The following is a 13919-nucleotide window of genomic DNA, read 5'->3' on the forward strand; positions in this document are numbered from 1 at the left end:
GCTCAGGGAATTTTACGAAGACAATCGGAGAGTTTTCTTCTTCTTATTTGGAGGCTTTGCTTCAGATGAAGATATATCTTTCTAGGTGTCCCTGATGGGCAACGGAGGTGAGTGGGGAGTGTAAGAGGAAATTTGCAAATACCACCACTCCACAATAATCGTATGACTCCTGTGTTCTCTCTTGAAAAATTGACTTCGATATTCACTTTGGTTATATAAGAAAATTCATATGGATTCCAGCCAATCATGTCACATGTCCCATGCGGGACAACGGCCCTTGCTACCACCCGGTGTCACCTCACTTTCCCCCGCATTATCTCTTCTCCGCAACCCCAACAGTTGATAATTATCATTGAACAAACAGTTTCTATTGATGGATTTACAGACATTCGTTCAGGCTGTTGTCTATGCGTGAAGAAGCTTCCTGGTTAAATTGATCCCTGCCATCAGATTCAAAGCGATTGGATGAAAAGCGAATTTTTGCGGAAGAGAATGCGCCGAGACTGGCCGCATTCGTCTTTGGACAGCATTGGCCACCATGGAAAATTGATATCTAGAGCATGTCTCAGTATTAGAGTACTGAATAACACGCTTTGAACATCCAAGATGGCCCCCTCTAACCTGGAAGAAACTCTCCATTACACGTCACCTGCGAAGGACTGGTCGGAAAGTTTGCCTATAGGCAATGGCCGATTGGGTGCAATGGTTTATGGTGGCACGTCTAGGGAAACGCTTCAGTTGAATGAGAATTCAATCTGGTATGGCGGTCCCCAAGATCGTACGCCGAAAGACGCGTTCAGAAACCTAGACCGTCTGCGACATTTTATCCGGATCGGCGACCATGCAGGAGCGGAAAAATTGGCTGAGCAGGCATTTTTTGCCACTCCTCACAGTCAACGTCATTATGAACCACTCGGAACGCTGACCTTGGATCTTGGACACGACGAAGCAAAAGTGAGCAACTATTGGAGAGGACTGGAACTGTCAACAGCGAATGTGACCACGGAGTATGAGTATCTTGGAGTTAGTTACAAACGCACAGTCTTCGCTAGTTATCCTGACGATGTATTGGTCGTCGAATTGGAGTCGTCCGAGAAAGTCGAGTTCACCATCCGACTATCAAGATATAGCGATCGAGAATTTGCTACTGATGAGTTCGTCGACTCTATTGAAGCGCAAGATGGGACTATAGTGATGCACGGGACACCAGGTGGACGAAAAAGCAACAATTTTTGTTGCGTTGTCAGTGTTCAGGACTTAGCTGGTGATGGTAACGTCGAAACTGTGGGGAACTGTGTTATTGTGAACTCCTCAAAGGCTATAATCATTGTTTCTGCTCAGACGACATTTCGCCATGCGGATATAGAAGCTAAATCCCTGGATCAAACAAGGAAGGCCCTCTATAGCCATGCTGATCTTTTCAAAAGACATGTTCAGGATTACAATTCACTGTATGGGCGATTCAAACTTCGACTCTTTCCCGATGCTGCTCACATGCCTACAAATGAGAGGCTGCTTATCACTCCAGATCCTGGCTTGGTAGCTTTGTATGCTAACTATGGTCGCTATCTTCTTATATCTTGTAGTCGATCAGGAGATAAAGCTCTTCCTGCGACTTTGCAAGGGCTATGGAATCCATCATTCCAGCCTGCGTGGGGCTCTAAATACACGATTAACATCAATACACAGATGAATTACTGGCCAGCTAATGTCTGTAATTTGGAAGAATGTGAAGAACCATTATTTGATCTGCTTGAACGGATGGCGCATCGTGGAGAGAAAACCGCTAGAATTATGTACGGGTGTCGTGGTTGGACATCCCATAGCTGTACAGACATCTGGGCTGATACAGATCCTCAGGATCGTTGGATGCCAGGCACACGTGAGTCGCCTCTAATTCTTAGTTTCGATGATCTACTTGACTAAAGCGATCTTAGTGTGGCCCATGAGTGGCGCTTGGCTTTGTACTCATGTTTGGCAGAGACAATTGTTTGGAGGCGATCATAATCTAAAGTTCCTCCAAAGAATGTTTCCTGTACTACGTGGAAGTGTTCAATTCATCTTGGATTTTCTTATCAAGGATTCAACAGGAGAATATCTAATAACTAGTCCATCTTTGTCCCCGGAAAACTCTTACATCGACCTTAAAGGTCAAAAGGGTGTTTTGTGTGAAGGGTCTGCTATCGATATACAGATCATCAAATCTCTCTTCGAGGCATTCCTATCATCTGTAGATTCGCTACAGATAAACGATGAACTGACTGAACCTTTGAGATTAGCTCGAAGCAAACTACCGCCTTCCAAAATCGGCGAATTCGGACAACTACAAGAGTGGCTTCAAGACTTCAAAGAATATGAGCCGGGCCACCGCCACACATCGCATCTTTGGTCTCTTTATCCAGGGGACTCGATTCACCCCTTAAAAACACCAGACTTTGCTTCTGTTGCTGAGGTTACGCTGCGTCGTCGAGCTGAGAATGGTGGAGGTCACACAGGATGGAGTCGAGCCTGGCTCATCTGTCTTCATGCCAGGTTACATGATGCGGATAGCTCTTTGGGGCATATTTTTAGATTGTTGAAGGATAGTACATTACCCAACTTACTAGATGTACATCCCCCCTTCCAGATTGATGGTAATTTTGGTGGATGCGCTGGTATTGTCGAAATGCTAATACAGTCACATCAAATGGATACCATTCAAGTCTTGCCAGCCTGCCCTAAAGAGTGGAGATCAGGGGAGTTGAGTGGTGTTAAGGCAAGAACTGGATTTGAACTTGATATTGCTTGGGATAAAGGCGTATTAACGAAGGTCCTGGTACACTCGCGACTTGGTCGTATGACGAAAGTCGTACTCCCGGACAAGACTGTGATTATAAATGGCATTGGAGACCACTGGCTAGTTTGATGCGTAATTCTATATACGTTCATATATACACTCAGTTCTCATGCCATACCCCATTCATATTTTCCTTCAATCATATAGGTAAAGAGGTCCTTGATAACAGTTGCAGACTTTTTGGGGTATCTTTTCTTTTCTTTCGACTCAAAGTCTATGAAGGTCACTCCAAATCTATCAGTAAATCCGGCAGCCCACTCTGTATTTCCAGTCAGTCACTTGTAATTATTGGAGATCGCGAAGTCTTACCCCAGTTATCCGTAAAGGTCCATGCAAAGTAAGATCTGATGTCTACTCCATCTTCTTTCACAGCTCTTGCTAGTGCACCAATATATCCCTCAAAAAAATCAATTCGGAACTTGTCATTCAAAACTTCGTCAGTCGGTGCTGTTTCACCCTTCGCAGTAGTTCCGTTCTCGGTAATGAAGATGGGAACTCCATACCGAGCCCAGATCCAATTCAAGAGCTTTCGGAATCCATCCGGACATGTTCTCAACCAATAAGTATCACTCTCAGGTCCTCTTATCACTCCTTTGGAATTAGTATCCAGCTTATCGATGTTTCCCGAATGATCATTGATATCAGCCGGACCGTCTCGATGTTTCACAAAGAAGGTCGTATAACTATTCATTCCATAGAAATCCGAACTGCCTAAAACCAGTTTTGATTCCTCTTCCGTGAATTTTGGCAATCGATCCCCAAGTTGCGCGCGCATACTAGCCGGATAATCACCCGTCTTATATACCGGATCTGCAAACCACGCAATCTCAAATTCTCTCGCTCTTTCTGCGGCTTCCACATCCAAGGGATCCTCCTCATCCCATGGCTCCGAGTAATTTCCATGTAAAGTGATCATGATAGTTCCACCTTGCTTTTCCTTGAATTCCTCTCGATACATCTTCACCACATGAGCATGGCTTACCAACTCCGTATGGCCAACGGTAAACGGCTCGGTGCTCGAGTCTCCCTCCTCACTCAACTCCCGATTTGATGACCGTCCAGGCGCATGTACACCAGCTGCATATCCCGCCAATGTGTAAACACCCGGCTCATTATAGGTAATCCAATTCTTAACCCTATCACCTAACGCTTCAAAACAGACCCTCGCATACCTTACAAAATCAGGAGTATACTTTTCCTTATTCAACATACCGCCATATCTGTCCTCCAATGCTTGAGGTATATCCCAGTGAAAGAGAGTCACAAAGGGTGTAATTCCATTTTTCAGTAATTCATCCACAAGCTCACTGTAATATTCCAATCCCTTTTCATTGACTGGATCATCCTTTCCTCCTAGAGGGATGATTCGCGACCACGAAAGCGAAAATCGATATCCAGTCACACCGTAAGACTTCATGAGGGCGACATCCTCGGCAGTTTTGTAGTAGGAGAGCACAGCATCGTCGCAGGTACTAGAATCTTTCACTTTTCCAGGTGTGTGGCCGAACTTGTCCCAAATGGAGATTCCTTTGCCGTCGACATTCCACGCGCCTTCCACTTGCGGCGCAGCGGTTGCGTAACCGAAGTGAAAGTCGGGACGAAGGACGTCTTTGAGATCTTTGAGATTTTCTGGGACTGGCATTGTGAGCAGCAAGGTATCGAGATTTTTAATTCAGATGGTTTCGAAGATGGCTTGCTTAAACAGCTTTGAGTTATGTTATCTGGACTTCCTGCATCACGTTACAATGAATATTATCCAACAGTCACTCTGGTCATTCACCCCCACCTTCCTCCAATCGCCTTTTATTATCAGCCTCTTCTCGTCTGACCCGCGCCCTCCATAACGAAGGCGGGGTAGTCCCGCCCCCACATCATTTTATTGGTGGAAGTTCATACACAAGGATTAGTACAGGCTAAATTGATATAGTCCCAAATACAATTTATCATTTCATTTTTTGGTTAAAACGGTCCCATGGTTCGTTGTCAGAGCAGGGAGCGGCTCGTTTATGCATTTGTGAGCTGTGCCTTTTTGGAGGTGGAAATTTCTCTCAAATTTTCGGTCCCGAAGTATCTTGTTGATTTGTTCGACTCTTGAGATACTCTGTTCTAGTTCCGCTCACTAGGGAATTGAACAACCCGCTCGTAGAAGACTTGAAAGATAGAGATGGTGAGTGCTTTCTGAGAAAAAGGAAAATCACATGATGAGCGTATTCTGATAGACAATACAGGCACCTTATGATCAATTTATCCTGTTTGGTTGGTAGCAAGAAGATGCTTCGGCTATGATGTTCAACACTGATTTGGTATACCAGGTGATAGTATCACTCAGTGCTCAAATGAACCAAACGGATTCTCATTTGCATCTGCAATCCAAAATGGTATGATTTGAAGTCTTTCGTATTGCCCAGATCTGGTGATAAATTGAAGAGTCCTGTTTCAACATTCATTCAAGAAGCACTCCCTAATATTTCCAAATCATTCAGCATATGCCAGAAAACTCGACGTCATAAATAGAGGCTTCAGGTACATTCCCACGCATCTTACCTATGAATATCCAAAACATCTACTAACACACCTGGAAAGTGGCTATACTACCAACCATGCACTCGAAATACTCCCAAAATTCTTTCCTTCCCCTTCTCAAGCCAAAGTCCGTTTTCTTGTATGTCTCACTCCCATCTTCGATAGTCACATCCAGAACAAAAAGCTTACCTAGATCAGCTCATCTTCTTCGGTGCAAATGATCTCAACCGTGGCCCCTCTACAAAGCAATATGTGCCTCTTCCGCAATTTGTTATTAATCTCAAAGCCATTATCTCCCACCCTCTCATTCGAGCTCACTCTCCGAAGATTATTCTTGTGACGCCGGGACCTGTTGATGAGGCAACATCTAGAATTATGAATATTGAGTGGGCAAATTCGGATGAACCTAGACGGGTTAGTTGGACGAGAGAATACAGGGATGCGGTGAAGAAAGTTGGAGAGGAAGAGGGACTAGGTGTTGTTGATATTTGGAGTGCATTTATGGGGGCTTGTGGGTAAGTCAAGGGTCGGCTGGTTTTCCTTGGAAACTCAAGAAGGTTTTCAAGACTAGGGGAAACAAGATTTGTGAACTGACATTGATCTCTTGACAGGTGGAAAGAAGGAGATGACCCAGCGGAGATGCCAGGTCTAGAAGAAAATGGCAAGGACAAAAAGCTCACGAAACTGCTATACGATGGTAAGTAACCCACCAACACCCGCAATCAAATTATCGAAGAAATACTCGAGTGGACTGATTCATGTTATAGGTCTACATTTCAGCGGCGAGGGCTATAAGATTCTGTTTGATGAGGTGACGAAGTTGATTGCCGAGAAGTATCCAGATGAGACTCCTGAGAGCATTAAGAATCCCATTAAGATGCAGTGGGAAATAGATATAGGCTGGTAGATTATAAGGCTTCGATCTAGAGTAGAATCATTGGAAGCATCAGAAAACAAGAGATCAATACGATTATTCGTAGCGTATTTTGTTCTGGTCCCCAATTGACTAATGTTAGAATCTAGCGAGATTCTCGCCTATCGTCATCAAACAATTATAAACTTGCTGCAGAATGCAACAAAACAACCAAATCTGCCTATCCAAGCGAGCTCCTAAAGTCATTTCCTATGCAGTGGTCATACCAAGCTCAGCTGATATGTCTCGCTTCGTTCAAGCCATGTTGACTCAGCAGATGACACCCGGTGTAACCTCGGCTCAGCCGTGTTATTGTTGCAACTCAGCTCAACATTGAGATGTCTACCTAATCTTGATATCTATAACTGATCCAAGAAGTTGATACAGCTAGCTAGATCTTTACAACTGTGTCTATACTTGAACATGGCTTTGAAAACGCCTTGGCCAATATGCACAACTTGTCAAGCGATTCCTTATACAATATTCCAGAATGGAACAATCAACGACCCTCACCTGTTTTGGCCGAGCTTCTCTGAATTTGCTACTTCTGCTTCGAGAGGCTGCCATACATGTACTTTGCTATACGAAGCTGTCCGAGAGCCTTTCAAACATCGATTGGAAGATCAACCAATATTTCTGGAACGCGGAACTATTGATAGTGGTGATACCGAAGCTGTAGCCTTGACAGTGGATCTTACCTCTCTACCCGATCATAGTACTTGGCCAGACGAGTTCTTACGGAGGCATGCTGAAGATAAACTTTCTGGCTTCAAATATCTACCCATAGCTGATGTTAAGCATGTCTTAGATGCTGGAGATGTGCCTGAAGATGCACGAAATTTCAAGGGTAAGATTTCACACAGAGATTGAGATTCGGCATACTGATTAACATCATAAGATCTTATCAGCTTGTATGAAGAGAGCGAAGGGGCGGTTAGATATATCAAGCAATCCATGAGTCGCTGTTTAGAAAACCACAAATTGACATGCGATCGGGTGATGTTTCCAATCTCTTCCGCTGCGTCACAGCGACACAATGTAGTCAACATTGTGTCCGGACGCAATGGAATGGTAATGGCGCCAACTCGCCTTATTTATGTAGGTTCCCAGGATGCCGGCGATTTGCCAAAACTCGTCGATGGGCAGGAATGTCTTTATAAAGGCGGATATTTGATTCTCAGCTATTGCTGGGGAATGACTCCCAAAGATGCACCATGGCAACTGACCACTACAACTATGCCGCTATTTGCGACAGAGATTCCACTTAGCATTCTTCCACAGACGCTTCATGATGCGATTGTGTTGACTCGCAAGCTGGGAGAGCTTTACATTTGGATCGATAGTATGTGTATTCTTCAGGACTCGACAGAGGATTGGCAATTTGAGGCTTCTAATATGGCGTCCATCTATGGAAGTGCTATTATGACTCTCGTAGCTGCATCTAGTTCAGTATATGGTGGTATGACGGATCGCCGAAACCCATTACGAAACAGTGCTGCTAGTCTCGATTTACAAGATGGTCACTCGAAATCAACCGTCTACATATTGCCAAACGGACAGCCTCGGAATGTACCACTACTTCCACCGACTGACAGTCGAGGCTGGTGCTATCAGGAAGATTTGCTTTCCAGCAGACTGGTAAAGTTGACGCAGAAATCTATAATATGGCAATGTCTAGGCGACAAAAGCAACCCCAACACCCGATCACAGGGTCTCGAACAACTCATTCAGCATTCTCCTTACAGATGGTACACACTTTGGTACCGCTTGATAGAGCAATACTCCAACAAAAGCCTAACATACCCAAAAGACAGACTCCTCGCATTCTACGGTATCGCATGCGATAAAGCAGCCGATGCATATCTTGCCGGACTTCTCAAAACTGATCCTTGGGCAAGTCTACTTTGGTGTCGCGATGAAAACCAAATACAGCGACGGCCAGGCCATAGATATAAGGAATATGTTGCGCCTTCGTGGTCTTGGGCTGGTATTGATGCACCTGTACTTTTCTATGAGGCAAATGCACGACATTGGAGAAAACCACAACTCGGTACCACGCTCCGAGATCCAGAGCTCATTCATGCGGAGGCACAGCCTGCTTTTAATTCCAAAACTGGTGCGGTAAGAAGTGGGAGTGTTGAGATATCAGCCTATGTTGTCATGGCTTGCACAGCACCTGTCGAACCGTTTTTATTTAATACCAGGCAGGGCTCTCATACATACGGGAGACGAAATTGTGTGGATCCGCTTACCGGTGATGCGCTTGGATTAATTGTTTTCGATATTGCGCTTGAAGCAAAGGATGATTTGTTACTATGCTGTGCGCTTTTGCAGACGGGGAATATGGATTTGTGGGAGAAGAACGGGACTTCTGGGCTTGGCTTGGCATTGAGAGTGGAAGGAGCGACTGCGAAACACTGGAAGTGCACTCGAGTGGGATATGTCCAGTTCACATCTGCATTTGGGAAGTATGCGCAGAAGTTTCGTGTGAAAATTTCGTAGACTTTAGACTCAATATGTAATGGATTGGTGTTTCTTTACAGCTTGTAGTCCTGGAGAGTTGAGATACCATGATTCGCAACAATATTTGATCTAGACAGCTTCACTTTGTAATCAACTTACAGAGATCATAGTCGTTCCAGTCCAGCTCCGTCACTGTAGTATTCACTCAAGCCACGTCCTTTTGTAATAAATATATTCTAAGCGAGCAGGCCGATTGAGCATCGGATGAATATCAAGAATAGCCCAAAGGTCAGTGGAATGGTGGTGTAAATTTAGCTGGAGAATTGGGATGGACTGAGCAGGCGTAAGCTTTTTCAGCAGTGCAATTACTTGCAGACTTGCAACCAAATCAGCATAAATGAAAGGAAAAGGGAAGCTTAGATGAATAGGTACTGAGGATTTGAGGCTTCAAATAAGAGTTCCAATACTTGGAGTGTCCCAAAGGAGAATTATCAACTATCGTTCGGTCGCCTGGGAACAAATGCTGATGCCCTCAATTTTCTAGCAGACAATGAGAGGAGAGTATCTTGAACTTTATCATTAAACATCATTCTATTAGAAGTAATTCCACCCAGTCATTACTTCCTTGATTCATGCATTCCGATATCCTCGTTTTCAATCCATAATGTACACGCTGGACCTGCCATCTCCCAATGTTCAGATGCCCAGGCCACCTCGATCCGACCTGCACGTACTTCTTTCATGCAACAAGCCTGCCAAATGCCGCATTATGTATATATCTATAACCATACAGATGCCTTCTATCAATTCCCCTTCTCCAATCAAGGCACACTAGTCCTCAACTGTACACCATGCCATCCCTTGATCTCTTCTCCCAGTACTTTATTAACCAACCTCTGTTGCTTCAACATATTCAACCCCCTAAACTTTTCGCTAACAATCTCAATCCCATACATACTTCCACATCCACCACTTATATCCTGCACCTGCAGTTTCGTGGGCGCAAGTTCGTTGTATAATAAGCCCCAAATCTTCTTTTCAGCTTCATCTAGATGAGATGGAACCTCGAGTTTATCTGCCGCAGCTCCGTCTGCACCTTCACCTACGGTACCTTTGATTGTGGATGGAGAGGATTCACTGCTGTAGAACCTGAGGCGGGCGAAAGATGATGAGGGGCAAGGACCTCTGCTTCGTGCGAGAGTGCGGGGTAAATTGGCTGTGGGAGTAGAGTAGGAACGTGTGTTCTGTGCAGCGCGGGTGGTAGAGATATAGAGGTTTGAGCATCTTGAAATCGAGGTGTGTTGAAGAAGGGTTCTTGTTCGCAGACAACGTAGGCCGGAAAGGACGGGGTTTTCCATGGTGTGAGGGGTTATGGTTGTTTGGATTCAATCAGAGATCCGCACTGGCTTTGAACGCGTCGATTGTAGGAATTTTTGAAACGAGAATATTACGGAAGATTGTGAACTATCAATTGTAAATTATTGCAGTATACAGTAGAATTGTTGTTATCGTTGTATGATACTATTGCTATGTTCAGATATTTACGATTATATTTTTCCGAGGTTCATGATTGATCAGCGTCATGGATCTTGATTAGTCATTATGACCCATACTCATCATGTACCAATAGGAATTCTTGAAATGTAAGCACGTCAAAATATTCGTTTAATTGAACTACATACGATATCCACACGACTGGAACGCGTTCTCACGCTCACAATCTATCATGATTCTTTGGTCAATTTGAACTCCGAAAATTTTCAGGAAGATTAAGCTAGTGCTTTAACATTTGATGGTTGGCATGGTCTTGGTGCTTATTTCAACGTATTCATCATGTCATCATGGGAATTTGCGTCTAGTTCAAGTCCGGTTCACCTAGCATCTGTCTAGTGGCACCAATTCCCCCTAAGTCTTTCGCCTTACAGTTTTAAGTGCAGATATTCACTACACCAGTTTTCTAGATGAGCTTCATGAAGACCTTTAAATGTACGATTCACAAACAATGATTCTGGAATCCTCTTGCTCGACAAGGGGATAGACACAGGGGAAGTCTAGACCTTTCATTCCCTCTCTGTGGGTAGCCAAAGTTTATCCGCACATTTCTATTCTTTCGTATGCTTTATGTCCCTCCACATTTATCGTGGAAGAATGGGGCCCCCTAGAGGCAGGGGATTAGATCTTGCCTGATGTTGGAATAGAAAATCCCTGAAACATATCTATCCATCAAATAAAATTGAAGGTTCGAATCTGAAAAATTTGAGAGCCAATAGAAACCTCATGATTTAGCCCCTTGAAATTTTCAATCTGAAGCTTTCAAAGGAAGATCATGTATGGCTTTCATCAATGATCGATGAATTGTATCAAGAGTAAATTTCATCAAATTCCAGGTAAATCATAAAGTGCTCTTTTTTATCATCTGTTCCTTTATTTGAACGTGTTCAAAGCTTTAGAGCTATGAATCTCGAAGTAATGTGAATGGTTTTGATATTCAGGTCATGGAATCATGATTTTTGGTAGAAATGACAATCACTCAAATCACCTGATCTTACGTCAAGAAAGACCTGGAATCGTAGAGGGGGTGTAGGTCAAACTCTATCGAAATCTCATATCAAATTTTGTAGCTGGTCAACCTAGTTTATAACTAGCTTCAATTTATTCCAAATTCTCGACAAGCTACCTCTTTGGATGCTCGCGTTACAGGATTGCTCTATGCCAAAATCACCTAATCAAACAAAATGTCAATTATAAGCCTACTCTAGAAGTCACAAATGGTTTGTAGGAAAGTGTAGCCCCTGCACATCATTACTTCTTCCTTAGCCAGACCGTTACATCAATGGCAGCAGATCTTATGGTAGGAAGGCTTGACTTTCTCGTAGTATAGAGTTCTGTAGAAGCCAATGCCCAGATTCTTACCCTAGGAAATTGATCCGCACAACGGCTGCTCAATTGAGCAAGAGAGATATTGGCATACTTCCCTTAAAACTAGCTCACTTTCAGGTATTGGTGATCTAAAGGTGCAACCACTTTCCAATTCGCCAGATTGCCGCTCAAAATGCCCTGGATGTTGTACGAAGAGGACTACGATTGTCTAGGGCGTGCAAGTTATTCTTCAAACCTTTGTATTAACCAATTTTTACACTTTTAGACCCATCTAGATGAAGCTAGGTGATGTATGTAACGTCATTTTCTCGACCAAATTTTAGCCCAAACTTTCCCGGATTTTCATTTGTACTAAAGAAAAGTCTATAAAGTCACGGCCATCTCCAAAAGTTTTCATACCTTTTTCGATGCTGTATCAAAACATCATTTCCACATCACAATATTTCAAGTACCAGTAATCAAAAGCCAATTATCTTGATTGGCATTATTTCTGAAGTCCCTGGATTCAAAACAAACATCCATCATGACGAACTCGAATGATATGTCGCCAAACAACCAATCGACGGACCAAAGTCGCGAAATGCCTTTGGAGGCCATCATCAACAATGCATTTAGGGATTACATCAGCATGACTGGCGTAAGTATATCAATCTTGTATTTACTTTTCAACTGCTTGGATATCAATATTGATGATCTTTACACAGGGATCTTCTTCTCCTCAACAGCCTTCGATGACCAGCTCAATGTTTCAATTTAAAGCAAACATTAATCCTTCTAAAGGAGGTTCCGCTAATACCCCTCAATCTCTTGCTCGAGGGCACTTGCGCCGCCGCCTTTTTTTCCAAAATGTTTGGAATCGCCCCACCGCCCCTCCTACTCCTACCCGAGGGTTCTCAGCCCACCGCTCTTTCATTAAAAGTGTTTGGGATCGCGCCGGAGCGACCAGTAAGAACTCTGGTGCAGAAACCTCTGCCACTATCCTTAACCCCAACATTCAGTCCTTCACTCCATTCCCATATTTCCGTCTTAGAAGACTCGAATCGGAGGATGTTGTTGAGGATGACTGTGGTTTTCCATATTGTGGAGGGTTCTGTGCGCTTTATCCCCCCCGCGCTGCCAATGACGACAATAATGAGGCTGGGCAGCAAGTGAGCTCTTCCGCTGTCCAACATGGGAGTGGAGCGATCATTACCCCAAGCCAAAACATTCGGCTCAGTGATGAAGAGGAGTCTGATCTAGAGGCTGGCTACAAAGTCGATTGGATTTCAGAAGACGGTTTTCTAGATCATGATGCTATTGACTCGGCTTATTCTTCAATGTAAGATGCAAAATTCTGTTGGAGCAAGCCATTCTCTTGCAGCAGATCTTGCTGAAGGTAGAAAAAGACGGCTTGCTTCTGGCTTTTGTATCATGGGTACATTTGGATGGTTTTCTCATTGCAGTATGTTTTTTTTGTACCATCATCGACGGTTGAATGATTTCTCATTGCCGTATATACTATGTTTATCTGTTTTCCGTGTAATATTGGTGGCGGTTGAATGATTTCTCATTACCGTGTATAATTTTTAATTTCTCCTTTTCATATAGCACCAGTGACGGTTGAATGATTCTTTTATTACCGTATATACTATCTATGTTTTTCCATGTAAAGTTGGTGACGGTTGAATGATTTCTCATTACCGTGTATGTTTTTTTTTGTTTTCTCCTTTTCATGTAATATTGATGACGGTTGAATGATTCTCTCATTACCGTATGCATTTATGTAGTAGTAGTAATAGTAGTAATAGTAGTAAATTCATAATCGATTCAGTCTATCAATGCTAATGCTACGCTGAGCTATATTGTCTCTTATGTGATCCGAATTCTAGAATTTTTTACATGCTGAGGTCTCTGTGAGACTTATCATCTCATCTTCCAGCTATTATCACCATCTATTTGATGTCCGGTAATCCAATCATCTAGTCCGGCGCTCGCTGACATAGATACTGTTGTGAATGTTTATTTCTCGGAAAGGTCACCTGATTTCTCTAAGAGTTATCTGAGTAAGTAATTCATCCAGCGAGTCATTGGCTGGTCTTGCATGTCCCCGTGATATGAATGCAGTGATACAAGTGCAAAAGGTTCAGGTTAAACAACATACGGATCGACAACGGCAGTCTTCAGCCATAACACATACTAACGGGCCCTTGAAATTAAAGGCAGATGTACATCTCGCATAGCTAATGTCTCATTATTGGAACCGAACCGACCAAGTGTTATTGATTTAGTTGAGTAGACTTGAGGCAAAAATGCTTAGGTCAGATT

At 43.4% G+C, this 13919-nt stretch overlaps 6 protein-coding genes across 6 annotated transcripts; 4 read left to right on the top strand and 2 right to left on the bottom strand.

The window, feature by feature from the left end:
• Positions 1–163: 163 nt before the first annotated feature.
• On the top strand, positions 164–2905 carry EAF02_007569 (uncharacterized protein; the record flags this gene model as incomplete). The annotated part of the gene is made up of 2 exons (XM_038903617.1): positions 164–1882; positions 1938–2905. Exons 1-2 carry the CDS (start codon positions 607–609, stop codon positions 2903–2905), a joined length of 2244 nt encoding a protein of 747 aa, XP_038756431.1. The 5' UTR covers positions 164–606.
• A 38-nt stretch (positions 2906–2943) lies between these two features.
• On the bottom strand, positions 2944–4478 carry EAF02_007570 (uncharacterized protein; the record flags this gene model as incomplete). Its single annotated transcript, XM_038903618.1, has 2 exons — positions 2944–3095; positions 3146–4478. 2 exons carry the CDS (start codon positions 4476–4478, stop codon positions 2944–2946), a joined length of 1485 nt encoding a protein of 494 aa, XP_038756432.1.
• Positions 4479–5000: 522 nt separating this feature from the next.
• Positions 5001–6266, top strand: EAF02_007571 (uncharacterized protein; the record flags this gene model as incomplete). The annotated part of the gene is made up of 8 exons (XM_038903619.1): positions 5001–5003; positions 5065–5092; positions 5149–5214; positions 5320–5359; positions 5420–5498; positions 5558–5874; positions 5971–6056; positions 6127–6266. The coding sequence occupies 8 exons, from the start codon at positions 5001–5003 to the stop codon at positions 6264–6266; spliced, it is 759 nt and encodes a 252-aa protein (XP_038756433.1).
• A 429-nt stretch (positions 6267–6695) lies between these two features.
• EAF02_007572 (uncharacterized protein) lies at positions 6696–8774 on the top strand (the record flags this gene model as incomplete). The annotated part of the gene is made up of 2 exons (XM_038903620.1): positions 6696–7119; positions 7171–8774. 2 exons carry the CDS (start codon positions 6696–6698, stop codon positions 8772–8774), a joined length of 2028 nt encoding a protein of 675 aa, XP_038756434.1.
• Positions 8775–9556: 782 nt separating this feature from the next.
• Positions 9557–10093, bottom strand: EAF02_007573 (uncharacterized protein; the record flags this gene model as incomplete). Its single annotated transcript, XM_038903621.1, has 1 exon — positions 9557–10093. One exon carries the CDS (start codon positions 10091–10093, stop codon positions 9557–9559), a length of 537 nt encoding a protein of 178 aa, XP_038756435.1.
• Positions 10094–12138: 2045 nt separating this feature from the next.
• EAF02_007574 (uncharacterized protein) lies at positions 12139–12937 on the top strand (the record flags this gene model as incomplete). Its single annotated transcript, XM_038903622.1, has 2 exons — positions 12139–12252; positions 12320–12937. The coding sequence occupies 2 exons, from the start codon at positions 12139–12141 to the stop codon at positions 12935–12937; spliced, it is 732 nt and encodes a 243-aa protein (XP_038756436.1).
• Positions 12938–13919: the final 982 nt, after the last annotated feature.

Source organism: Botrytis sinoallii (assembly GCF_014898435.1).
Source record: "Botrytis sinoallii strain Bc 23 chromosome Unknown BSIN_013, whole genome shotgun sequence".
Classification (NCBI taxonomy): domain Eukaryota; kingdom Fungi; phylum Ascomycota; class Leotiomycetes; order Helotiales; family Sclerotiniaceae; genus Botrytis; species Botrytis sinoallii.